The sequence below is a fragment of the Sphaeramia orbicularis genome, chromosome 24 (genome assembly GCF_902148855.1).
Source record: "Sphaeramia orbicularis chromosome 24, fSphaOr1.1, whole genome shotgun sequence".
Classification (NCBI taxonomy): domain Eukaryota; kingdom Metazoa; phylum Chordata; class Actinopteri; order Kurtiformes; family Apogonidae; genus Sphaeramia; species Sphaeramia orbicularis.
The window spans coordinates 42,379,902-42,405,666 of NC_043979.1; the positions used below are offsets into that span (position 1 = coordinate 42,379,902).

Genomic DNA, 25,765 nt, shown 5'->3' on the forward strand with positions numbered 1-25,765 from the left:
CAGCCTTAGAACAAACACCCCACACCTCCAGCTACTTGCACATAATTAGTGTTATCTAGCAGGAAAACATCGCTACACATACTCATCCAGGTTGGTTTATTGTTTTCCAGAATGCACCGACAGACTGATACAGATGTACATCACAGACAAGAGTGAGCGTTTTATACAAATCAGAAAAAAAACTCACCGAGATGTGTGTCAAGAAAAGTGTTAGTTTTCCTGGTAATTTACAGTATCTGTCAGTTCCTGTGTATTATATTGCAGTGCAGAAGAGTACAGAGTGCAACACCTATAGCAGAGTGCTCACTTGTGTATTAGTCAGACAAATGGTGTACAACGCATTTTATATATGCCTCAATAACTCTCCCATTGGATTGTTCAAGAGGCAACATTATGGTATGTAAGGTAACATAACATAATTCAGTTATTATAGGTAATATAAATTATCATTAAGATGTGTGCAGCAAGTAAGCAAATGTGTTGCTTAAAAATAAAACACAATACACAATGAAATAAAAGATGCGATTGAAAAGGCAGAGTGGCAGTGACGTGATTGACCGGTTGGACAAATTCAAGGCCTTGATGCCTACGTGGACCTTTCACTCAGCACAATAGCTTCTAAAATTCTATTTACAAAACATCCATTATGAACTGATAGATTTCTCATGGTATTAAATATATTACATAAATCATATTCTTACATGCACATAAAGCAATTTTCTCTGATATCCAAAAAACTACAGTCTGAAAAAGGGCTGGTTTTAAAGATCCTCATCCTTGGCTTTTTTTTTTTTTTTTTTTTTTTTTAAATCACACTGTCTGTGCAGGGAGACTTCTCACACTGTATTAATTTGGCCCTAGACATGATCTATAATAACTCTATACCTAATATACTCTAATTATTTCACAACAATACCCATCTACTGCCTCCCCATATTTGTTCATTCAGCTTGCATAGTGTCCATCTATGTCACTGTGTGTGGGCTGGTTGGCAGTTAAAGGGGGTCAGCAATAAAAAAACAAAACAAAAAAAAAGCTATTAGTAGTGGCATGTGTATTTCTCTTTCATTTCTTTGAATCTCAGTGGGCTGTGTTGGCAGAGTCAGAAGCCAACCCGTGAGGAATGATAGAAGAGTCGGTGTCCATTGCACGTGGAAGTCAGTAAAGGTGACTTATGTCTATGTCAGAGTAAATACTAAAAAATGCAGTGAAATTAGGGGACACAGCACTCATATGTGTCATTTTGGCTTATAACTACTCTATGAGGAGTGTAAAAGCAACAAAAATGTAGTGAATCATCACTTGATGTATCATTAACTGTGTAAATTATTGCACCACACATGTTAAGTGTTCCCTGCGTCAAACATAGATAGTAAACCCTAGAGGTAAACACGAGAACAATGTATAGGAAGTGTATACTGCTACTTGGCAAACTTCATTAAAAAAAAACCAAAAACCTTAAAACTTAACTAAACTAAATGGCTGTTCACCTATGGGAGCGCTTTCCAGAAATGCATAAATCTAAGAGGATTGAATCTGTATATTATTTAATATCTCCAGTCTGAATGGAGTTGATACAGAACAGCCAGTGTCCCAACATGCAACTCAGATTTTCCAGCATCTATTTGGTCCAGTCCACTGCGGCGAAGAAGGGGTGGGATTTGATATCATCCACGCCTCCAACTCCTGCTCCCAGTCTCTCTGTTGGGTTGTACTGAAGCAGCTAAACAAGAAGGACACACAAGACCCAAAACAGTTAAAACAGTTAACAGTAAGTTGGTGTAAGAACTGAGAGTTTACAAAACTGAGGTCACAGCATGAAAAACACATCCAAAAACATTTATAGTACTGCACACAAAGACTAATATACACTAACAGGTGCATAGATACATTAACATGGATAAAGATGATTATTTTACCCAAGTGAGCAGTATCTACAGTTTTTATACAGCCTACGATGTTCCACAATTAAATATGTTATTTCTGTACACAAATACTAGTGCTGACACATAAACCAGATTCATCACTGACAATTCAGATGTATGTGACATGAGCAAAAAACTGCTTGGCGAACAATGAAAGACCTTTATGTTATTTTATCAGATCAAAATATCACAGAGAAGACAAACTAAGACCTAGTGACAATTATGTCAGATTTTATTTTTTATATTTCAAAAGATGTTAGGAAGGAAACTGGAAAAAAAAAATCAAATCTTGCTCTTTCAGTTTATACATCTTACATTTTTACTCATTTGCGTATTCAGTGGGCATAGGATATTTATTATTTGGAGTCTGTGTTGGGAGTATATGCATTAATACAGAAAGAGATTGGGGGTAAGAGTATATAAGTTTTTACTTCTTCCTACTCCTTTTCGAGCATGTTTAATTTTTTTTTTTTTCTCTTTTGTTTACTTATCAACTTTTTATGTATCATTACTGATATTTTGTTGGTTGGTTTTATTTTGATTTCACTGTCTACATGTTCAAAATAAAGACTTCAAATCAAATCAAAGATAAACAACCATATGACAGTAATGAATAATCTTATGGCACATTTTCATCATTATCCTACTTCTATATAAAAGCTACTGAGGTCAGGAAAATCCCATAAACAGAAACCGAAGACATGCGTAACATCAGCCCACTGGACTCTCACCTGCTCCAGCAGAGACCTGGCCTCTTCTGAAACAAACTCTGGGATGTTGAGAGCCGTGTGGCGACCTATTCCGGCTGGATGGCACCGCAGCAGAGACTGAAGAGGGGGATGGAGGGATGGAAAGAAAAGAGGTAGATAACTATCAATCAAAAACAAAGAAAACCTGGTGGACCGCGAGCTGAGGGGACCGATACGCCGACTCCCACAGAGCCTTGGTCAATGTGAGAGCATCGGGACTGGACAAATAGGAGGACACCAGAACACCTGAAACAACAATGATCACACCAACTATAACAAAGGCGTTATTTCACCGCTGTTGGTGTTTCTTGGAGCTGCTGTGTGTTCAGTTACTGTCACAAAAAGCGTGACATGGAAAAATGTATTGTTTTTAGTCAGTTTGTTCTTCCTCTATACAGCGCACGTTAACTGGAAGGGCTTATTTGTTTTCTGCACGGGTCAAACTGCCAATTCAGTAAACAACGAATTATCGCACTCAAAAACACGGTAAAAAAGTGAGAGACAGAGGGCACAAGACCTGCAAAAGCTTTTCTGACCACCGAATGTGGCTCCATTGTTAAAATAATTGACAATAATGACCATAATCACTGTATGCTCCTGCAATACATCTTTACGTGCTGGGCTACAACAGAATGTGTGCAACAAGAGAAAAGGCGTAAACGGTGCTTGTGTTGGGGAACCCTGTGTGTGTTTTTTAGATCAGTTAAGTCAGTTGCCTCGCTCTCTCTGTCTCTCCCTCCCGATACGTGCTGCAGGAGTTCTGGCTGGGTTCCTAGCCGCAGTCAAGACTGCTCCAGGCAAGATCTTATCCTGCAAGGATCAAGAGACACTATGTGTGCCTCAGTGTGTGTATCCTTGCCAGGACCGTACCCAGACATAATCATCAAAGGAGACATCTGTGTGACGGAGTTTTTTTTCCAGGTAAGTGGGTGTGTATTGTGAAACAAAATAACACTAACCTAACACCCCAACTCATGTCTGGGCCACTGATGGGAACTACTGATTGCTGATATGAAAATATGCCCACTGGCAATCAGTTAAAATTTATTCAAATTTAATAGACAATGAAAAATAAAGGGACACTCTGCACCTGCACTGGGTGTGTGTGCGTGCTAATGTGAATGCAGCTGACCTTCAAGACAGCAGAAAGTTACAATTAGGATGAGTTTGTGTGTGTTTTTGCTCATTTATAGCAGCAGCATATGTAACTGTTGTCTTGCAAATAAAAGGCACTGAGATGATCCACCTCCTCCCTAAGCCTGTCTTGAAAGATGGTCCCTCAGACAGTCCTGATCCTGGACCAGCAGAGTTGAAGCGCCTTGAGAGCTGCCCTGGTCTGCACCTTCCACGCCGTTTCTGAGGTCGGCGTGCTCCAAGCTCAGCGCTGCTCCAGGAGCCAGGAAAAAGGCCCGTGAGAGCTGACCCCCTGGCCCAGCAGATGGAGCTCAGGCTGGGGGAGAAAGTCACACCGACACCCCTGGCACTCCCCGAGAACCAGAGTAAGAGACGGCAGCCAAGACGCACCTCACACACACACCAAAACAACAAACCCCACCTACTCAAACACATACAGACACGTGCGCAACAATATCACACACAACCTGGCACGACCATAAAGCGTGTGAGAGAGTTGAAAGCCAAGACACCTACAGACATCCCACAACACCTTAGCAACAAAAGATAACATTTTTTTGTACTTTTTGACTCACCATGCCTGTTAGGAGCTCAAACAGAATGGCGCCCAAACTCCACCAATCACATGCTGCCGTCTCCTCACCGATACCTCCCACCTCTAAATCACCAAAAAACACAGAAGATGCAGAAGTAATGAACAGACAAGTAGTTGATGTGCGGTAGAAATCAGCCCATAATATTCAATGGCTAATTTGACTTTAAAAATCAACATTTTTATTTGTACATCAATTATCTTGCTCAACTTTGACAACTTAACATTTTATTAATATATATGTTTTTGGCTTTTTGGCTTTTTTTTTTGGAAAAAAAAAAACACAGACATTGTCTCCTTACACACACACACAGACAGACAGACAAGTGTGTCTCATAAAAGGGTGATTTGCATAATAAAAAAGCTGTTAAATTGAGGAAACCGTCTGTGCTGCAACTTCACACCATCTGCATGACCTGACCTCAACACACACATCCAACGCACACACCAAGAAATGTAAAGCAGCAACATCTGAGATCAAATAGTGCAGCATTTCTATTCAGTTCTTTCAGCATCTTGACACAAGAGCTGTCAATAGGAAGTTTAGTTCCTCAATATGATTATAACATGTTTATATTCTGGTTTTAAGTGGTACGGACAACGCCTGATAACCCAACAAGGCATTTTCAAGGCACAGGATTCTTCTCAAGTTTTTCACCTGTTCATTCTTAATAAATTACACCCAGAACTGGTCCGTCAGCCAGCATGAATGAGGACTGCTGATCCTCCAAAGTATATGTTCACATAAACCAAGAGTGATATTCATTGCTAAAGTCAAAGTGTGTATGCTGGATCCACTGGGTACCAGATGGCCTCTTATGCCGCTCAGCTTCCCTCTGCTCTGCTCTCTCCGTGGGGGAGTGGGCGGTCACCCAGAGGGCCAGCACCCAGGGTCACAGCAGTGTGTGCCCAGAGACCAAGCTCCTCAGCTGGGGGAGCAGAAGAGACAAAGACCCCTCATCTCCTACAGGCTCCTGGGAACTCCAGGGGCCTGTGCAGCTCTCTTGCAGCCAAGGTTAGAGAGGGCTATGATATGACTTGCACGTTTCTGTATAAACATGTACAGAGACACACAAACACACACACACATACAACCAACTGAGCAACCAGTCTTCAGGGCTCCCCAGGAATACTGTTTTGACAGCCAAGGAGAGAAGATCGTCATTGAACGGACTAGTGATACCTGCGTAGTTATGAGCTGGAGGGAAGATACTGGACACACACATACACGCACACATCTCAGAGCAAGGTCGATGTCATCACAATGGATTAATGTCTAAGGAGCTGCAGGGAGAGTACAGTGGAGCTGGCTTCACTTACCGCTCTGTCAGAGTGAGGCAGGGAGAGGGGGAGACAGAAAGAAAGGGGATGGGAAGGGGGAATTAACCGCGTCCACAGGCCATGGGTCACTCAAAGCCCACTGTTACAGTGAGCTGCGTGAGTCCACAGTCCTACACATTTTAAAACATGACCCTTTAATTTGGCATTTTAGGAAAGGAAACAAAGCATACTGAAGAAGTGAGATACACCAGTGCAACAATACAGCTTGTTCACCTTGTGGCCTCTTCTTCTTCCTTTTCCCCTCAACAATGAAGTTCCCTCTGCTCTGTATCTTAATCACAACCCATCTCCACTCTCCTGGGCACCATAAGGAACTTTCTCTCTTCTCCTCTTAGACAAACTTCCCTAAAAACTTAACCAGTAGTCATTGTTGTAGGAGGAAGTAACGTATATGCAGGTAGGAAGTAAGAGGGGATCAGTGTATGATGTTCAAATAAGTATGTGTCTTGTAAGTCTGGCAGGCTTCGCTGAAACAGTCCAACGATTTAAGATATAAGAAAAAAATATAACTATTTATATATAAAGGTAACAAAAACTTGCAAGGGATTAAATGTTAAAAAAAAAAAGCAATACTCTCAGGCTACATATTTCTTACTTAAAAATAACGAGATGACAGCTCAGTGTCAAAAGAGGAACAAGAGTTTGTGTTCCTTTTGACTATGTGTGACTGAACAGGGAAAAGAAAAAAAAACATGTTAAAAACAAAACATGAGGATGATTGGGTTCTCAATAACTGACTTGCTACCTCAGAGAGGAAGAATATTGAATTTCCCCTTTCTTAGACTTTGAAGACAATTACTCTCGGCCTTGCTTCCCTCTTAACAAAACAATAGAGAATTTCCATACCGGCTGTTCAGCTCAAATTACATTTAGCTCTGTCAGTGCAGATTACAGTTATTTTCTTATTTGAAAACAAAACAGTAGCCATCTGATGTTTATCTGTAATGACAAAATTGTGAGAAAGTAAATAAGCATAATCACAGATAAAACAGATAAATAACATGCCAATGTATTTTCCAAGTCCCCTCCCGTGTTTTTTTGGGTGTGAACATGTGCGTTTTAAAAACATGTTTCCCTCCTTCTTACACATACACACACATACAGACTTACACGCACATACGGTCACAGCAGACCCCCTGCTAGCTTTCTGGCAAACACTCATAAATCTGTCATCAGGAATGAAGCCATCGCTAGAGCTGACCCTGTCTGGATAAACAGCAATACATAACAAGGGCAGGAGAGATGTTAGTGTGTGCGTATGTGCTCTCCAGCGCATACACCTATAGATAAATGTGTAAATCTGTGGTTACGGGGGCACGTATGTAAACAAGCACAACACTGGATATTAATGCTGCTATGATTTTTATGTATTTCAGCTCAAAAATGAAGATGCAGACAGATAAAGAGTGACATCAAAAAAGAGAAAAAGTTATTAGTGTTGGAAAGCTAATGGATGTAGAAGTGGTCTTTTTGGTCAACAAAAGTATAACACACCCCCTGCTGGTTGGTAATATGCATTACATTGAGAGATCCACATGGGATAAACCGTTGTTTAACTAACAGGACCTTTCACACCTGGACTGAGGTCAGTTCACCTCTAGGATGGCTTAGTGAGGAGATTTTATATTATGTATAAAGATACAAGAGCATCGCATGTGATAAAATTCTTCAATGACTTGAAGTTAAATTATTTACTGAGCTAAAGGCAAACACATAATGTGATTTTAATACTACCACTATAATAATTTATACTGTCTAGTGTGAGCTATTTCTGATTTTCTAACATTATGACAGGTTATTTCTGAATAAAACTAAAGCTTACCTTAATTTTCCTGCTAAATGATCATTAAATTGAGGAACATGTGAATCAATTACTCCTGAAGTTGAATAATCATTTACACAATTTGGTAAAAAATACCAACCATTAATTTTTTCTATTCAGTGTAATTTAAAGTGAACACATCTATTCATCTGATCTGATAAAATCATTAGTTTAAGTTCTTTCTTTTTTTCTTTCTTTTTTTTTAAAATTTCATCACCATCTCACAAAAATGTGTATGTCATTTAACGTTTACTGCAAAATCTACCAACTTAAAAAAGAAAAAGAAAAAAAAGAAAAGAATAGAAAAGAAAAAATCTCTCCCAGCTTTTAATAACAGGACATTGATTCCACGTACATTAACACACAGACTTAAGCAGCTGACGTTTTCTTTTTATTGCTTAGAATTTCAGCTGCATTATGCATTGAGCTCCTTGTGTTGCACTGTAGTGCAGTGTCTTTAGGTCATCTCCTGCTGGGCAGTGGAACATATGCCTCAACGTGCTTCTATTTCCATTAGTAGGCTTTTAAACACACTGTTGCTAAGGGAATAAAAATGCACACTTTGGATATTAGATAGAGCATTTGTAGCTTTCAGATTTATTACAACACTGGCGTACATGCTAGACACAAGGAGGATTTAAATCTGAATCGACCTTTCGGGCTTGATAGGAAGGATGAATACGAGAGAATAGCTTAATATAAGTGAGTGGGAGAGTGAATGGATATGAGGGTCATAGTGTACGTCTCCAAGTACACCCAGCTTTCTATACTGTATTTTTAAGTAAGATGAAATTAAACATATTATACATAATCTATCAAACAGTCCAAGTGTGAAGCCATATGCTTAAAGCAGGAACAAATTGGAAAAGTTTTCAACCCATAGATGTCAAACATACATGCATACTTGCAAATGCATAGACATGCAGAAGTGCTAAGTAGGGACATGGTGTTGTAGTCTAATAGCAGTTTGTTTTAGGCAGCTTTTAAACAGCATGCCAGGGCTGCCACAAGCCCGCTGGGGGCAACGCAAAGGGTTACCACATTACTGGCTCTCTGCTGCACAACAGCACACTCTACAGGACAACAAGAGTGCTGCCACAAGATCCAGGTAACACATTGAGTGACTACAAGATCTATAGTTTATCCGGATCTCTCTCTCTCCCCTGATGCAGATCGGTCCTGGCCACTCGTGCCTAGTTCAGTCAACCAATTGTTTAGCTACGGACACATCTATTTTTGATCTGGACATACGTTTGTTATATATTAAATATCACTTTTCATTTGGGTTGCAATTTTGTTTCATCCTCGTTTATTTACCATTTCTCAATCTTAATGTCACAGTCAGCAGAGTCTTTCCTTTTTGTTTTAAAACCTGCAAGACACCCTGGTTCATGACATTCAGACATTGAAACTGAAATATGATGCGATACGGGAACTCTGGGAGGGCAGACTTCTGCCAAGGCAAAAAGTTTGCTTGTCTTCTCATTTCACATTATTTTTAGACTATCAAAAATAGGTGTAATCGGATTAGTCAGTAATACACTTACTGTTACCATAGTCACAAAATTAAAAGTAAAAAACTATTTCAGCTGTTGCCCCTTTATATAGTTCTTTTCCAAAATATACAGGGTTCATCTTTGCCTCAGATAAAGTCAAACAAATTGTAGTGATCACATAACCTCATTATGTGATTATGCAACAGCATCTGTATGACTTGTTGTGTATGGATCAGATTTGAATCCATACATTTCATTTTGCTAAGAAAGTATGCACCTGATGAGAGCAGGGTCTACTGATTTTTGTTTTATGAAGAAGAGGCCAACTCAGAGTTTTGTACGCCTGCACAGAAATAACTTCACATGAACCGTACTAACTGACAAAGGAACAACATTATGGTTTTAATGAATAAGTACATAATGATGTGTACCCATGTCTCACCTGGTGCACAGTACATGTTGGCAATGGCCTCTTTGTCACAGGACTCCTCCACATCACTCCAGCTGCAGAAGTAGGTAAGCTGAATATGACCTAAAGAGAAAGGAAAATATTCAGCTCAGTCTAAGTGTAAAACCCTGATCTAATACTCTGCCTCTCATCAACCCCATAGTCAAGTGTCCCTCTGACTCTCTACTTTGCAAACTCTTCACTCACCTTCTGAGCACTCCCTTCCTCCGTTCCTTTCCGCCTCTCTACATCCCTTCGTGAGCTTTTCCAGCACACAGCCCCAGCGATTACTCCTGTTTAGCGGCTACCCGTTAACGCTATCATTAGAACTAATGGTGTCATTAGGTAGCCGTGGCCATTAGCCTGGGCTAGCCAGACTGATGCACCACACTACGCCGTTGATGGGCCCTTTAGAACAATAATTACCACCAGGGAGACGAAAACAGCCACTCAGCTAATTAGACGCTTGTTGATAACGAGGTGGAGAGAGATGATTGTAGGACCACAAAAGAAGAAGTTGAGGGGGATACTGTGACCTCCTGGTAAAACAACACTTTCCTTTCCAGAAGAGCTTTCATTTTAGTAAACAGATTAGATTATGGTTGACTGATAAAGACAGTTAAATGCTCCCTGCTCTAAGACAGGAAGTAAACATCCTACTTTCAAACCTACAGTAACCTTTTGTTTTCTACTGAAGAAAAATGTGGCATCAACATAGCACATACAAAGGGATTTGACTTGATACTTTATATGAACAAACCTCACAAAAGATTTTCACAAGTTCCCATAACATATCTTAAGTCTGAATAACTTGCAATGAATCTCTTAATGAACCGCCTAATAAGTGACAAGGTAGTTTTTTTTTCCAGTTACACCACAATTCATAAGGCTTTGAGCATCACCTAGGCTCAGTAACTTACTGATCTAATGGTTGTAGTTGGTCTTCAGTGGAGTTCTTCAGCAAATTTTTCTTGGATACTTTTTCCTTACTAGATGCTCTGACATTTCCAAAATTTTAAATCCATATCTGGTAATAACAGTGGTCCAACATGATGTGACATTGTATCTTTTCTATAAAATACCTTGAAGGAGGAACCCCAAACTCCACAACCACACAATACCCCCACTACAACCAAAGCAACTACGACCTCCAATAACCTGGGGGAAACCCTACATTTTCTAATGCTGTTTGTTTGCTCTTGAAATTATGCAAATGTACAGTATTTAAACAATTTTGAATGTTTTGTGGTGTATTTCTGTTTTTGGTGAGTTTGATGTGCGTTAAAAAAAAAATCTGATGAACTCATCTAACCTCATTGCTTAATTTAATATGACGTCTGTGTAAGGTTGCAAGAACAAGTGGAAGAATTTTGCATCGTGTCAGTCTTTAGTGCACTTCGCCAGCTAGAATTTAAATGAATCATAATTTTAAGGGGAATGCTAATTTTGCTGGGGTTTGCGGCAAATAACCATCAACTTGACATTGAATTGTAGGCCAGGGCACCTCTCTAGCACACATTGCTTCATTTACAATGGTATGTTGTGACACATTTCACCTCCATCAAAAAATTGACATGGATATGTTACTTAGTGGTACATGAGTACATTGTGATTTGCATGACATTTCTTTTAATTATCCAGCCCTAATAACAACACAAAACACTTTCACATGCCAAAAAACTCAACTTAGTATAATAAATAAGAACTTTATGGAAGACTGACCTTGGTGGTTGAGCAGTATGTTGTTGGGGTTTAGGTCTCGACAGATAATGCCCTCTTGGTGTAGACGATCCAGAGCAGTTACCATCTCTGTGGCCCAGCATCGTACAAAGTCTTCTGGAATACGAACTTGGGATGCTGCCAATGACAGCTCGTCCAGCTCTGTAAATAGCCGTGATACTTCTTTATCAAATTCACTGCCAACTGTATTACTAACAACTCTTGGTGAGTCACCATCAAGACCTAATAAACTTTCAATGGCCTCAGAAGCTTCGATATCATTCCTGTCTGGGATAGAGCCCAGGCTGCTACCACTGGGATTTGGAAAGTCTGTGTTTACTTTTGCACTGGGTTCCAGTTTCTCTCCAAGAGACTCACTGACTGAAATGCTAGTATCAAGGGGCAGGTCATCATTTTGGGAGGTGGAATTCACTACTATTTTGTCAGAGGCCTCTTGTCCAAATGCCAAGTTGTAGTTGTCCCACAGTGAGTTGAAAGGGGATGAAGATGTAACACTGGTGTCACAAGTGGCAGAAGCTGTACAATATGATGACAGGTCTGGCTCCTCCTCCTCCTCAGGTTGACTGTGAAGCTGCAAAACATCAGGCTGGATGAACTTTTGAGGAGAAGCTGTGACTTCAAGGCCCAGACAGACTCCAGAAGAGTCTAACTCCTCCTGTAAAGAGTCTGTAGTTCCACTCACTACTGGTAAATTGACCAAAAGGTCTGGTGGATGACCCTCATCCTCAACTGCTGCCTCTTTAAATGAAATGACTGGTACAGATTCATTAGATGCATTATCACTACAATCTAACCCCCAAAGCTCTGAGCAGCGTCCCTTGACCTCCTGAGCCAGCTCTGGAAGATCCACTGCAACATCAGAGCCCAGATCAGATGTAGAAAAGAGGGGGACCTGCTTATAGGAGGCACGTGGCTCTCCCAGGTCAAGACAGGTCACCTCACTTCCACTGTCTTTGCTGTCAATGCGAAAAAACTCCATAGGCGTATGCTTAGACTGATCCAAAGACAGGGGCACTGCAGGGGAGGCCAGAGGACTAAACACTTCTCCGTGGTCCTGTCCCTCACCAAAGTCTTGGGTGTGACCACTTTTGTCAGATGACTCAGTGAAAAAGCCAAGTTCCTGAGAGCTAATAGGGGAAGAGAGGCTGTCATTGCTAAGCAGCGAGCGACTACGTGAGGAGGTGGTGGTAGCATTTGGCACTTCCAATGACAGCATTTCCTGTTCACTCTTCTCCTCCTCTTCCTCTAATGCATCTGGTTCCACCTTGTCTTGTTCATACTCATTGCAAAGGGTCAAATAACTGTTGGTGCACTCTTCTTCAGACGTGGCTCCAGAATCTGACTGGGCTCCAATTCGCTCCATAAGCCTGGGAGGTAACACACTTGTACTAGGAGATGCACAGAGGTCCTCCCTTTCTTCTCTCTGCAGTCCAGTCAGAGGTCCAGAGCTAGAACTGGCTGCACCCAGCTGGGATACGACATGCTGAGGAGAGTGTACGGCTGCTGTGTGGCTCTTTTGGATGAAAGGAATGTCAAAGCTCTCATCTGGGCTGGACTTACGCAGGTACTTTGCAATGTGAGACCACAGTTTCCCACCTGAGGATGGATAAAACAGAATAACATTATTTGTGTTTTTTAGAGACTTTAGTTTCTGGGTCTTATTTCTAATCTCCCAGAATCTTTGTAGGATTAAACATTACTGTGTAACAAAACATAAGCATCCAAACTGCTGGAACTTGTGTAGACCTTCCTTTGCCACAGCAATAAGTTAATACAAGGATGTTTTTTGTGTGAACTGGGTAAAAGGAAAATGGAGTTAATTTTTTTTTTACTTTTATACTGTCCTATATAAGAGTTTCAGCGCAATGATTAAGACATGATTTAGATTTCAGACAGCCAATATGTTTGCACCAGATTTTGTTTACAAAGCGTGGAAGAGACTGCGGAATACTTTTACAACCATACTGTAACTGCAATTTTGTAAAATCCTTCAATATGAAACATAATGAGATGTTTGACCACTGCAACTGTACTTTTGGTGTCTTGCACATCCATGCGGTTTAGTTATGTGTGCATGACAAACATAAATTAGTCAATCAAAAGTACAGAAGAAATATAATTTAAAGTAATGTATGATGTTAAAAAGTGAAGGAAGAGGGGGGAACTGTTGTAACAAGAAAATACTATGTATATCACCATAGTTTTGCCATAGTCAGTTCTACTTGTCCATAAATGATAGCCAATTAAAGACTGATGCATTAAAAATGTTTCTTTAGATGCAATTTTAAACATATATTTTAAGTTCCTCACTTTATAATTTTTGGAAAAGGGATATTAGTTTTGACTTAGGAATGAGTAACCAAGGTAAATAAAGACAGCTACAATTGAAAACAATTTAGCTAAATGGGGTTGGGTGTGTGTGTTTTAGGAACTCAGTTTAGTGTTGACATTCTGACTTGCCTCTCTTACACGCTTGCATGCGCAGACATACAGATATACACAGCTGCAGTGTGAGCAATTGGAAGCCAGCATCTGTTGTGTGTGATGAGAATGGATAGGGAGTTCACAGTGATGATAATGATAGCAGGGCCACTCGATGGTTTAGAAAGTAAAACCATCCACATGTTTTGTCCAATGTCACTCAGGTCACTGCTTTCCTCCGTCTGCCTGTCTGCCCTTGTTCAACCCATCAGCTGCTTCCATGTTAAAAAGACCCCACACAGTGAAGCCAAAAGACACAATAAGATGCTTTTATGTATCACAGAAATGGAATGTAATCACAGAGGTGCTATTTTCTAGATTTCGATTAGCTTCATTAGATCATGTTGAACAGACCCATATGATATTCTGTGCTGCTGTAGTGTGGTGATCTGTCCAGTAATATTAGTGCATGGTGGCTATGGGGTATACCATATTGAATAGGTTACAGGGCATTAAAAAATATGGTTTCACTTTCATTCATTGTACGTTCTCATCTACACACAACATAGAGCGAGTGGGATGGAAGGAGGCCCAGGTGTTGGCATAGCTAATGAAGCATGGTGCCACCTGGTTTTCAAAATAACGACTTGTGACACCCACCCATCTCTATCAAACATCTGTCTGGAACAAGGGTAGAATCAGGGGTGGGAGGAGAGACAAAAAGGGATGCGCTGAAGGAGGGAACAAGACAGCTAGAGGTAAAAAAGACAAAAAAGAGGAAAAGGACTGTGTGAGCGCTACCTTCAGCATACTGCAGCAGAAGGAAGACTGTATCCTCAGAGACGACAAACTTCTTCAGCTGCACCATGTATGGCACGGAGTGAGGCATTATGGTCCTCTTAGACCTCCCACAGTCACTGCTCTTTCTTAATCCCTGCAGAGTAAGGTCAGACAAGAGAATGAATACAGTGAAATTAAGGGTTACAGACAAGTGAGGATTAGCCATAGTGATTATCAGATCTTATTCAGTGGTGGCCAAAATTAGTAAAACACTTGGCATATTGAAGAGATTTCATCTGTTTTTTGTTTTGGCTATTAAAATACCAATAAAACAAACAAATATCTACATCATTATGCTCTGTAAACCATAGATTAGAGCCATCATGAGGTCATTCAAGTCATTTTTCTTACAAAAAATAAAGCAAAGCCTATTTCACTGTTAATGGTACACAATCAGAAGAAGCCAAATTCAAGTGTGATTGTTGTTAAATTGATGGTGATGGTGAGTCTTAGGACACAGATTCATTAGAATGTACAAGGCCTATCCTGCTCATTATGTAAATATTATTATTATCCATTTTTTTCCCCGACCTTTATTTAACCAGGAAGTCCCTTGAGATGAAATCCCTTTTTCGAGGGAGACCTGACCAAGAGGCACATCAGTACAATAATTTCAAAGTATATACAGTATTTGTTGTGTTCAAAGCAACCATCTGTATGTTTGATGAACATTATGAAATGAAATCATGATTTGGAGACAAAAAAAGTCAATATTTTCAGATCTATCAGGTGTTCTAATAATTTTGACCACCCCTGTATTGGCATGTTTATGATGATTAGCATTATTCAATAAAAAAATAAAACAAAACACATACATCGTAAGTAATAGCCTATGAAGCCTAACATGAAAAAAGTATATTTATTTATTTATGTATTTATTCATGATGATAAATACTGTTCAAATTTCTTTTCTTGATTTCAAGCCATGTTTTGTATAGTTACTGGAAAAGCTGACAAGGATATTCAGTGCAGTTATTAGTCTTATTGAATACTATCAGCTGCTAACAGTAAATTCCTATTAAGTATAGAAAAAAAGTATATTTAGTAGCAAGCAGGAAGAAAAATTGACCCACAAAAAGAAGGGCATAAATGGTAGGAGGAAGACAAAGGTGAGAAGAATAAGGTATAAAAAAATGAGAAAGGTAATGTGGCAAAGGAGAAACCTCCCATTAACGAGGTGCCAGCTTTGCCCCATGGCAACCCAAAGTCACTGGATTCATCAAGCCACATACAGCGCGTGACTTTAAAAGAGCCACACAAATCTATCAGCGCTACACGTAAAGTTCACATTGGAGTGTGTGTAGGTAAGCGTGTATGTGTGTGCACGTATGTGTGTAGTCATCTGTGCCTGCGCTGTGCATTGGCATCTGGCACACGTCTCACACCTGAGAGCAGAGGAGCTGACAGGGAGAGGCCCATTAGAATCAATTACACCGGTCACACACAGGGGCTTCTGGCACACTTCACACTTACACTTACAGTCAGGACATGGAAGATGTTGTATGCGCACACTCACACACAAATTACACTTACTTTCAGGATGAACGTCTCTTGTGTTCGCTTGTCCATGACCAAAAGAACCTGTGATGGAAGAGTGCCATTAATTGCCAAGTATGAACATACACACTCGAAGATGATATAGTGGTTATGTCCTCCAGAGCAGTGTTTTTCAAAGACTGGGTCAGGGCCCATACAAGGGTCACTGCAAGATAAATGTGGGTCCCTAAATTATACTAGAAAAATTGGCAGTTAACACGATGGATCCTGCTGTGCTGCCCGGTAAAGTCGCAGCCACATACTGAAATGTAAAAAAAAAAAACAGCCCAACAATACACTGGTCAGCCTAAATTATAACCAGACTATAATTATTAATAATTAGCTAATAAATAGAAAATACTTGGCTTGTGCATTAATTATTGGGCCAATTTATGAAGCAAAGACACCTATCACTCTCTAGCTGTGACTATCATATGTTTATATCAACTGAAATGAACATTTTTAATACTGTAGGTAAATTCACTAGATGCTCAGGACATACAGAGAATTGAGATAACATTCCTTTCTCACCTTACTAATTAAATGACATGCAATTAAAAAAAGAGCTAAAAAGATAATAAGAATAGATAACTGGTATAAAAGACACAAGATAAAAATCAAGCCTATTTACAATAACAGCGGTAGTGCAATACAGTAATGGTTACGAGGTGAGGAGGTGAATAAAGGCACAAAACATCTGCAGATATCATAAATGTTCAGTAAATACACTGATCCCAAATCAAAAATGTGATTTGCATCAATACACCAAAGGGAAAAACAAACAGAAACCTGTGTTGCAGTGAGCAGTTTGTAACCCAGAAAGACGGTCATTCATATTTATTATGTTCCTGTATTTGACACACATTTTTATCATTTATGCTTACATTTTGTCACTGTAAAATTGTATTTATTGAAAGGTTAATTACAACAGAGTCAAGTAATAGCTCATAGCAGACACGGTAATTGTTGGCTGTGTCATCTTTAAATTGCCACAGTCATACAGCCCTGACAATCTTCCCTCTACTTCTTTTCTTTCTCAGTCTGTCTTTATCTTCTTAATGTGGTTATTTCCTCCCTCCTTCAGCCCACCTTTTCTGTCTGACATCTCCATTGCTCTCTCACCATCCCAGGGGACACTTGAGCATATGTGTGTGACCCGTTGTATGTCTGTGTGCGGTGCGTGTCGTGCGTATGTTTTGTGGGTGCGTTCTCTCTATGTGACCCCGGCTGGGACCAAACAGGTGCAGGCTAAATGGATATGAATGGAGCTGTGAGTAAACAGAGTGGCAGTGCTAGCCAGGGCGCTAATATAATTAAGACACAAACATCAGGGAAGGGGGGAGGTGGAGAGGGGGGGACTGGGGGGGCAGTAGGGTGAGGAGTTCTCTCCATCTGTCCCCTCTGTCCCCATTAAAAGTGAAAGGAGGAAGGAGGAGGAGGCCATTTTTGGACTGCTCTGTTTCAACTTGTTTTCTTTTTTTTAATGTTTGCTGTGTATCTGATTTGTTTCTGATTTAATGTGCACCTCTGTAGAGTAACACATGTTGGTGTTGCATCAACATTTTCCTTGGGGTTTATTTTGTGTGTGTGTATATAGGATGAGCATCATTGATTCAATGTTGTGTGCCACTCTCTGAGCTGCTTGCCAAGTCATTTCATGGCTGAGTGGTAAAGTTGCTTCGCCGGCAGCTGGTTGAGAGGACCAGCAACCTAAACTGACCTTGTGGTAGTCATAACTGGCGCTAAACACACACACACTCAGCCCTTATGATACCATCCCGTAAATCTATTGAGTTTTATTGCTTCAGATAAAAGAGATGGCCGAAGACGCAAAGGACACAAGGAGAAATCTGGAGATGGATGGGTAACATCCCTGTCTGATGAGGGACTATAACAATAATTATCTGTAACCTCAGGAGTAATTACACTGCAAACAAACTTTATTGATTTGTTTTTAGTCAAGAGTTATTCCAGTCCATTTCAACTACAATAGTAAGATGAGAATCTAATAATTTTTATTCTTCATTTCATTCCTCGTTTCCATTCAGTCATTACACTGTAACACAATAAGCAATGATGTCATTACAAAGCTGCAGGTTTTATTGTCAACAAGAGCTCATCACAGATACACGTGTATATCTGTATATATTTTTTTAATGTCAGCCAATATAGAAATAGTTAATGCATAAAAAGCGTATTGTCATAAGCCAAGTTACACATTTTGCTGTAGTTGTAGGTTCTTTTTAATTAAATTAGGTAGCATGGGGATGACTGTAGAAAGCACTGATGTCCGAGTCATTTTGGAAAATAAGTTTGCCTAAGTCGTGGGTCTGGAACCCACGGCTCCTGAGCCAGATGCGACTCTTAAGCTTCTCTTTCTCTAAAACATGAAAAACACTAGGAAATAGAAAATAAGTTGAGTTTGGCCCAGAAGGCCTTCTGGGCCAAACTCAATAGCACACATTTCTATTTGTTTGTAATTAGTCTGTTTTTTCTCCATTACACATCAAATCAGTTTTGTGTCTTGGAAATAGAACTTCCCAATTAAAATAATACAAATCTCAAACCTATTTTCTTTATTGCAGGTTTATATTTTCACAAAGGTACAGAGTATTATATTTTTGTTTTGGAAATGGAAAGTCCCAAATAATCATAAATATGTTACAGCAGAGTAGATACCTTTTGGTAAAACATGGAGGCGGTTAAATAGCTCCAGACCATTTCAGTTCTAAAGGTTGTCAAACCTGGCCTGTGAGTAAAACATCTGACCTCCGTCATATATAGATACCACATAGGGGATAACATAACAAAAATGTATCTTTATCAGCCAATAATTTGATATTAGAAACATATTGTTCCCTGATATCAGTGCTGGAATCACCAAAACAAGTCAAGTATCAGTTGATCAACCTATAATTTCACTGAGAAGCTGCTTGAAATAATGAACAATAACACTACAAAAATAATAATAATAAGAAGAATGTATATGCATGGAAGGAAACAAAAGTCAGATTCTCTGAGTTGAGTAAACTGACTAGTAATCTACTTTTAACTTGTGTACTGACCTTATCTATGATCCCCAACACTCTGTAAGCTCTGAGCTCCTCAGATGAATGACTCTCTCTACTGCTGGAAGGACAGCACTGTGCTGCCATAGCCTAAGGAAAAAAAAAACATTTCACAGCACGTAAATATTACTTTATTCCCATCATTAAGCAATACATTTATTTTTATTTAATTACAGTGAAGCCAGCTGAGATCAAATGTGAAAATGAAATGATGTCCAACACAGTTGCATAAATAACAAGGTGTGGTCAGCCAATTTGCTGCTGTTTGATTTCATGGTGCTCCACTTTTCTATCATTAGTCTCTGGGTGATGGCCTACTCACAAATTATATAGTTAATTATTAAATGCCCTTTAACACTTGGCTTCACCAACTATGAAGTACAAGATGACTCTGATGTGTGCACTGTACATCCAGGTGTTGTGGGCTATCTGATGGTTCTGTGTAAATGGAAATAAGACACTCCTCTCTTTTTATTACCTCGCCCCCCGAAGGGGAGGCAAGGGGTATTGTTTTTGGTTTGGTTTGTTTCTCTGTTTGTTTGTTTGTTAACACTTTGGCAGCAAAACTTTTGGTTGAATTCATACCAAATTGGGTTTATACATTGCCAGTGACCAAGAATAGATGTGATTACATTTTGGGAAAAGTAGGTCAAAGTTCAAATTTTTTATGAATTTTTAAACCCCCCCCCCCCCCAGTTTACTTACAATGGCCGAAATTTGTCTACACTGACATCAGCACACGCATAGACATGATGACATCAGCTGGATCGATGCCAAAATAAGTGATGCCTGCCACTACTTCTTTTACTGTAACTTAATGTCATGTTGTCCCCAATAATAAAGCCCGACAACTTCTGATATCCAGCTGCTTATTTAACTTTAAATACATAACTGCAAATAAAGTTCATACCCACAATCTAACAAAGACTCCTGTGGTTCGAAGAAATCTCACTCCCACTCACCACTGATTGTGTTGACCCTTGACCCATGTTGCTTCTCAGGTGCTGACTGGATATCTGTTCTGCGCGCATCAGATACTCAGCAGTCTTCTTCTTTACTGCTTCACGCCGTGTGGGACTGTGCTCACCTGAAGAGGGAGGATAATTAAACATCTATCCTTCATAAGGTGGGTCTTAGAAACTTTTCATCCTGCACTCTAAGAGCAAATAAACTTCAAACAAATGTAGTGTCTTTGAGTTTTAAACACTGCACACTGAGGTGAAATTTTAAGATCAACTTGTAGAGTTAGTATCCTGCACTGGAACACTTACTGGACCAGATGCTGGTATCTTCCAAATTCTCAATTCTCATCTGGACTTCACTGAGTGTCATAGACATTAAAATATAGTCCTAGCTACTAAACTGACCTTGAACTCCTTGCAGCAGTAGGTCCACTCCGCTTCGGTAGTAAGAAAAAGCTGCCTGGTAGTCCTTCTCTTTCTCCTTCTGTACAGCCAATGAGATGAGCTCACTGGCTTTGTCAAGGTAATCTGACGTCACGTCCTTAGGGTTTCCACTACTTGTTTTCTTCAAACTGCCTGAGAAGAGGGAAGTTCTGCCTGTCCAGCTGACCTCTGGGTTAGGGGCTGAGGATGCAGAAACCGGGGCAGGTGACGGGGTGCGGCGAGCATGCAGGGAAGGCAATCGAGGGCTGCAGCTACTGCTAATGTTGGAGGCTCCCCCCTGTGGTTGATTTGGGGAGGTACGGCCTGAGGCCATGCCATCATCCAACTCAGCCAGGGAATCTGTATCCACAGCGAGGGAGGTCAGGTCACTGTCACTGGACGGGCCTGTGGAGGTGGAGAAGAATTTGATGACATCCGTCTAACATAAAGATCTAAATATATGTGAGTGATTTTAACACGGAAACTCTACCTCCATACTCAGATGTGATCGTCAAATCATCTGCACCACTGATGTCTCTTTGAACTGAAAAATACAGACACATCTCAGCAAGTTACGTAAAATTAAGATGATTTATTTTACAAAAAGGTTATTGTGTGTGACCCTACCATCAGAGCTGCAGTCTGATAAACTGTCTGCTAAGAAGTCAGAAAAGGGTTCTGCGGGTCCAATTAGCTCTGAGCCGTCGTGGACTTCACCTCCCTGGGAAACAATTAAAAACTGTATTAACAAAGTGCATGTGATGATATTGCATTTGTTGTGTGCCCTTTTTTTGTGCTGGTACCTTGAAGAAATCTTGGATGTGCTGACTGCTGTAGAGGGCAGGGATATTAGCAGAGAACTGCAACAGATCCTCTGAGCATTGCCTCCTTTCCTCAATCACTGTGTCATCAAAACGACCTAAAATACATGCATACATTTACATACAGACAGCAAGGATGACTTTTATCAATAGTAGTATTTACTGAGTGAAATAACACAAAGAGTCATTAGAGGGGCAGGGTCATCACTACGTCTCTGGTTGTCCATAGATTTTATGTTGTTTTTGATTTAAGTCTGTCATTGTTAAACCGTTTCTTTCATTACTTAAGAGAAGATTAGCATTTTCAGAAAAAAATATCAAAGAACCACCAGAGAACAAGGTCTTCCAAACCAACAGTTACTGCAAGCATTTCATCTATTCACCTCAATCAGGGAGAGAGGTGTCAAAAATAAAGGTTAAGTAAAAACATTAAAGTGTAGTATAATGGATATTGGAGATGATGGAATTAAGTTTCTTACCAAACACTTTCGCTTTGGCAAAGGGAGGAAACAGCTCCGATTGGCTACATACATTCTTGTGCAGCTGCCATAGGTTTTGATGAAGTTTTCGGAAATCACTGTATCTCTTCCAAACAGTTATCTAAAGAAATTCATAGAAAGAAACAAGGTACACTTTAACAGAGAAGATAGATGAACTTTATAAATCTCCACATCTCCACACTAATGTTTTTGAAATTATGAGGCTTAGTCATATCTACTACATCAAAGACTAACTTTTTATCAGTTGAATACTTTATGTCTTGTTAAACTCTACAATTTAAAACTATAGGAACACAACTCCACAACATACCAACAGATCCAACTACTTTAATGTAATTCACTTGAACATTTTCTCACCGTTATCTGGCAGACACAAATATAAAGCATGCTACAATGGTCACAAACCTGTAACAAGCAGTTCCTCACTCGGTGGAATAAAGTGAAAATTAATCATAAAAGATTTGTCTGTGCAGAAGTCCTTTCTGAGCTGCAAGTGTGAAAGAATGGGGAGATCACCACCCCTACACTGTAACAGCATCCAGCATGGAGGTCTGTATTACTCTGACTCTCACACACATGCAGTAATTGATATCATGCTTTATGCATTAGCGCTGGGTCTGACCTAGACTGCATTCCTAAGTGTGAGTCAAATGTAAGACAACATGTATGTGTGCTTTTTTGTTTGTCATTAAATGGAAATTGTGCAATGCTTTTCAGTAGATTGACATTCAGCAAGTGACTTTGAACATGATAAAATGCATACATATTTAATATAATGAGTGTTTAATGCTGATATTCACAAGGCAACATTCAACTAGCCATAAAAAAATATTTTACATGCTAAAATCCAGTGTGTGAGAAGCTGGATGACAAGCCACATACATCATAATTTTAAATTTCAGATAAAATCTGTTAAAAATGTCTTAAATTCTAGTACATCTCATTCCAGGGAAGTCCTCACCCTAGAGTCAGCACTATTACAGCAAATTCTAAATGTATGATCCTGATTTTACAGAGTCTGTGCCAAATTGCTGGATTTCCTTGAGCATACAGGGAAAAGTCCTTACAAAATGCTCCATTAAGCTTCACACCCTTGTCTTTCAGAAAGACAACTCCCTGCCCATTCCTTCTCATTCCACATTCATCTGAGACTCTGCTATTATGGCTTACCTCTTGAACATCCTCTGGATTCTTCCTGGAGATTATCTGTGAGCAAAAAGGAGAAACAAACGCTGAAGGCTTTAAAACCTCGACAAGTAGTTCCTATATAAAAGTACATAACCAATCTGTCAGTGCTGGTTTTGCTCTCTCTCCTGGGTTGTCAGTTGCGAGTGACTACAGACACAGCTCCTTGGTTGACAATGACTGCATTATGAGGCAAGTAATGCGTGTTTTGAGTGTGAGATGGAGACATCGCCAACATTCATAACAAGAAGATAACTCAGCAAAGCTCGTTTTTGGAATCTGTCAAAATCAATGTGTTAACAAGTGGATGGAGGTCTAACAATCACAGGGAATGGTTTAATGTTCCCTTTCATTTCACCACCACGACAAGATATGCTGAAGATTAAACGACAAGGAGAAAATATCTTAGCCCACTTGAACTGAATTTGGTCTGACCCTCTGAGGTTAATCCATTCAGCACAGAGTTCCATTTACTCACAGGTAACTGTAATGGTACACCTGGGCTTTGACATTTCTCCGACATGTGGTACTTTCATTCATTGATTCTGATTAGCTACATAAAATAGCTCACTTTAAGAGATTTCTGACTAAGTAAACCAGCAGCAATGATTATCAATTTAAAGTTAAGGATACAAAGCTCCTCTTTCTGGGCTAGGTAGCAAGCTAGCTGTTTAGCAGTTTAATACGGACTGACACTACGTTTGGAATGAAATGATACGAATATTCTAGCTAATACAAGATATCAACTAGGCACACAACTTGGATTAAAATGCTCATTTTACATTTAATTACTGTGACCGTTAACCAGCTACATCCACATTCTTTATCACAGCTATTGCCATCAGCAACTCATTATTCAATCATAATATTACTTTTGTTTGCATCATATCAGGTTGGCTAGCTCAGGCAGACAGCTAGCTTAGCTCAAATACATAGCACTAGCCCATAGATAGCATTAGCCTAGCTGTCATTTGTTTCCATCCATTCTTCGCTTACCCTTGCGGTGACTTTGTATACAGTATAGCCTTTCTGGTGCTTTTTGGGGTCTGTGACAGTATAAAAACGAGCCAGTTCTCCTCTGTCCCGCTGCGATATCATTCTGATAGTGACAACATTGCCAAAGCTATCAGCCGGCTAGCCGTACACATACATTCATGACAACACAGACACAAGCGGGTACCAGGATGAGCGCTCCCCCTTGAGGTTAGGCTGTGAAACTGCATGATGACGCATCTGCTCTAATAACAGTGATGTTAAAAAGTCGTACACAAAAATCATTGGAATTCATCTATAACAGATAAAGCACGAACACTCTGGCAATTTATAAAGAATTCTTTAAAATGGACTGAACTTACTCTCAGATGTTTTTTTTTTTTTCTTAGATCTTTATATTTTAAGTTTTTATTATTATTATTTGTCTGTTCTTCTTGGTGTCTCTAAGTCTTTACATTATTTTAATTTATCTGTTTGGATGCTTTTCCCTTTTGACATCTTGATATTTTTTTCAAAAATTCTCTGCTTTGTATACCTATATATTTTCAATAAAGTTGAAGAGGGAAAAAAAAGTCACACACAAGCTGCTATTCCAGAGACTTCTTTATAGAATGTCTGTTCAGAGTGTAATTTACATAATGAAATAACTTACATAAAATTAATTAGTCATTCATTTATTCACAAGGACAGTGGAAATCACAGTTTTAGTTTGTATAATACACAGGGGTGTAAAATTCAGTTTAGTTCAGGGGCCACATACAGCCCAATATGATCTCAAGTGGACAGTAAAATAATAACATAATAACCCATAATAAATGTCAACTTCAAACTTTTCTCTGTGTTTTAAAGTGAAAAAAGTAAAATAATCTTATGAAAATTATGTGTGAATAACATGAATAACCATGAAAACCTGAAATTTCTTTTTTTTTTTTTTTAAAGAGCAATTTTAACAATCTTGTGCCTCAGCTTTAAATTTACACTTGCATATTACAATTTACAGATTACAGTAGATCTACAATGGTACAAAACATTTAGTAACGCACATAATATTCAAAAAAATTCCACTTAATTCTCTTAAAACATTACAGGATGTTCATATTTGTTCATGTTATTGACATTTTTTGTGAAAGGATGGTACTATGTACTTTTTTACATTAAAACAAAAGGAAAAATTTGGAGTTGTCATTATTTATAGATTATTATGATAGAATTTTACTGGTCTGACCCACTTGAGATCACATTGGTCTGTATTATGGCCCCTGACCTGAAATGACTTTGACAACTTTGATTGTTAATATCTTGGTATAAGTATGGCATTTCGCAAATTTATCCCACTGGAGGATTGGACAGTTTGGCAGGCTGGTTTTGGCCCTTGGGCTGTATGGTTGACACCCCTGCTCTAACAGCTAAGATTAAACCAAAAACTTTGGATATATATTTTACATTTTTACAGTCTACTTGCTTAACACTGTTTAAGTATTGGAAAATATCAGTATTATAAGACAGTTATTTAGAAGGTGATCTCAAATTTTTTGGTTTCGTTGTTTATAATGGTTATACATTGTAGATGTAATAAATAAAATAATTAATGATGCTAAATTAATGACTCTGTAGTTCACATGATCAGTGATTAACAAGTGTTGCAAAAAAAAAAAGGGAGATCTATAATGGTGAAGAGGAGCTAACAGGATACGATATAAGCTAAATGCCTTGCGCTTTAGATGAATAGATGAAGTCAACAAGAACCACTTTACATCCCAGTCCACAAT

At 39.3% G+C, this 25,765-nt stretch overlaps 1 protein-coding gene across 1 annotated transcript; it reads right to left on the reverse strand.

The window, feature by feature from the left end:
- Positions 1–79: 79 nt before the first annotated feature.
- On the reverse strand, positions 80–24,182 carry rps6kc1 (ribosomal protein S6 kinase polypeptide 1). The gene is made up of 16 exons (XM_030129035.1): positions 24,000–24,182; positions 22,989–23,024; positions 21,798–21,918; positions 21,301–21,416; positions 21,125–21,218; positions 20,988–21,041; positions 20,480–20,902; positions 20,075–20,199; positions 19,110–19,202; positions 16,042–16,089; positions 14,470–14,602; positions 11,230–12,843; positions 9,502–9,591; positions 4,384–4,466; positions 2,657–2,752; positions 80–1,723 (listed from the first exon to the last, which is right to left on the reverse strand). The coding sequence occupies exons 1-16, from the start codon at positions 24,099–24,101 to the stop codon at positions 1,622–1,624; spliced, it is 3,330 nt and encodes a 1,109-aa protein (XP_029984895.1). The 5' UTR covers positions 24,102–24,182; the 3' UTR covers positions 80–1,621.
- Positions 24,183–25,765: the final 1,583 nt, after the last annotated feature.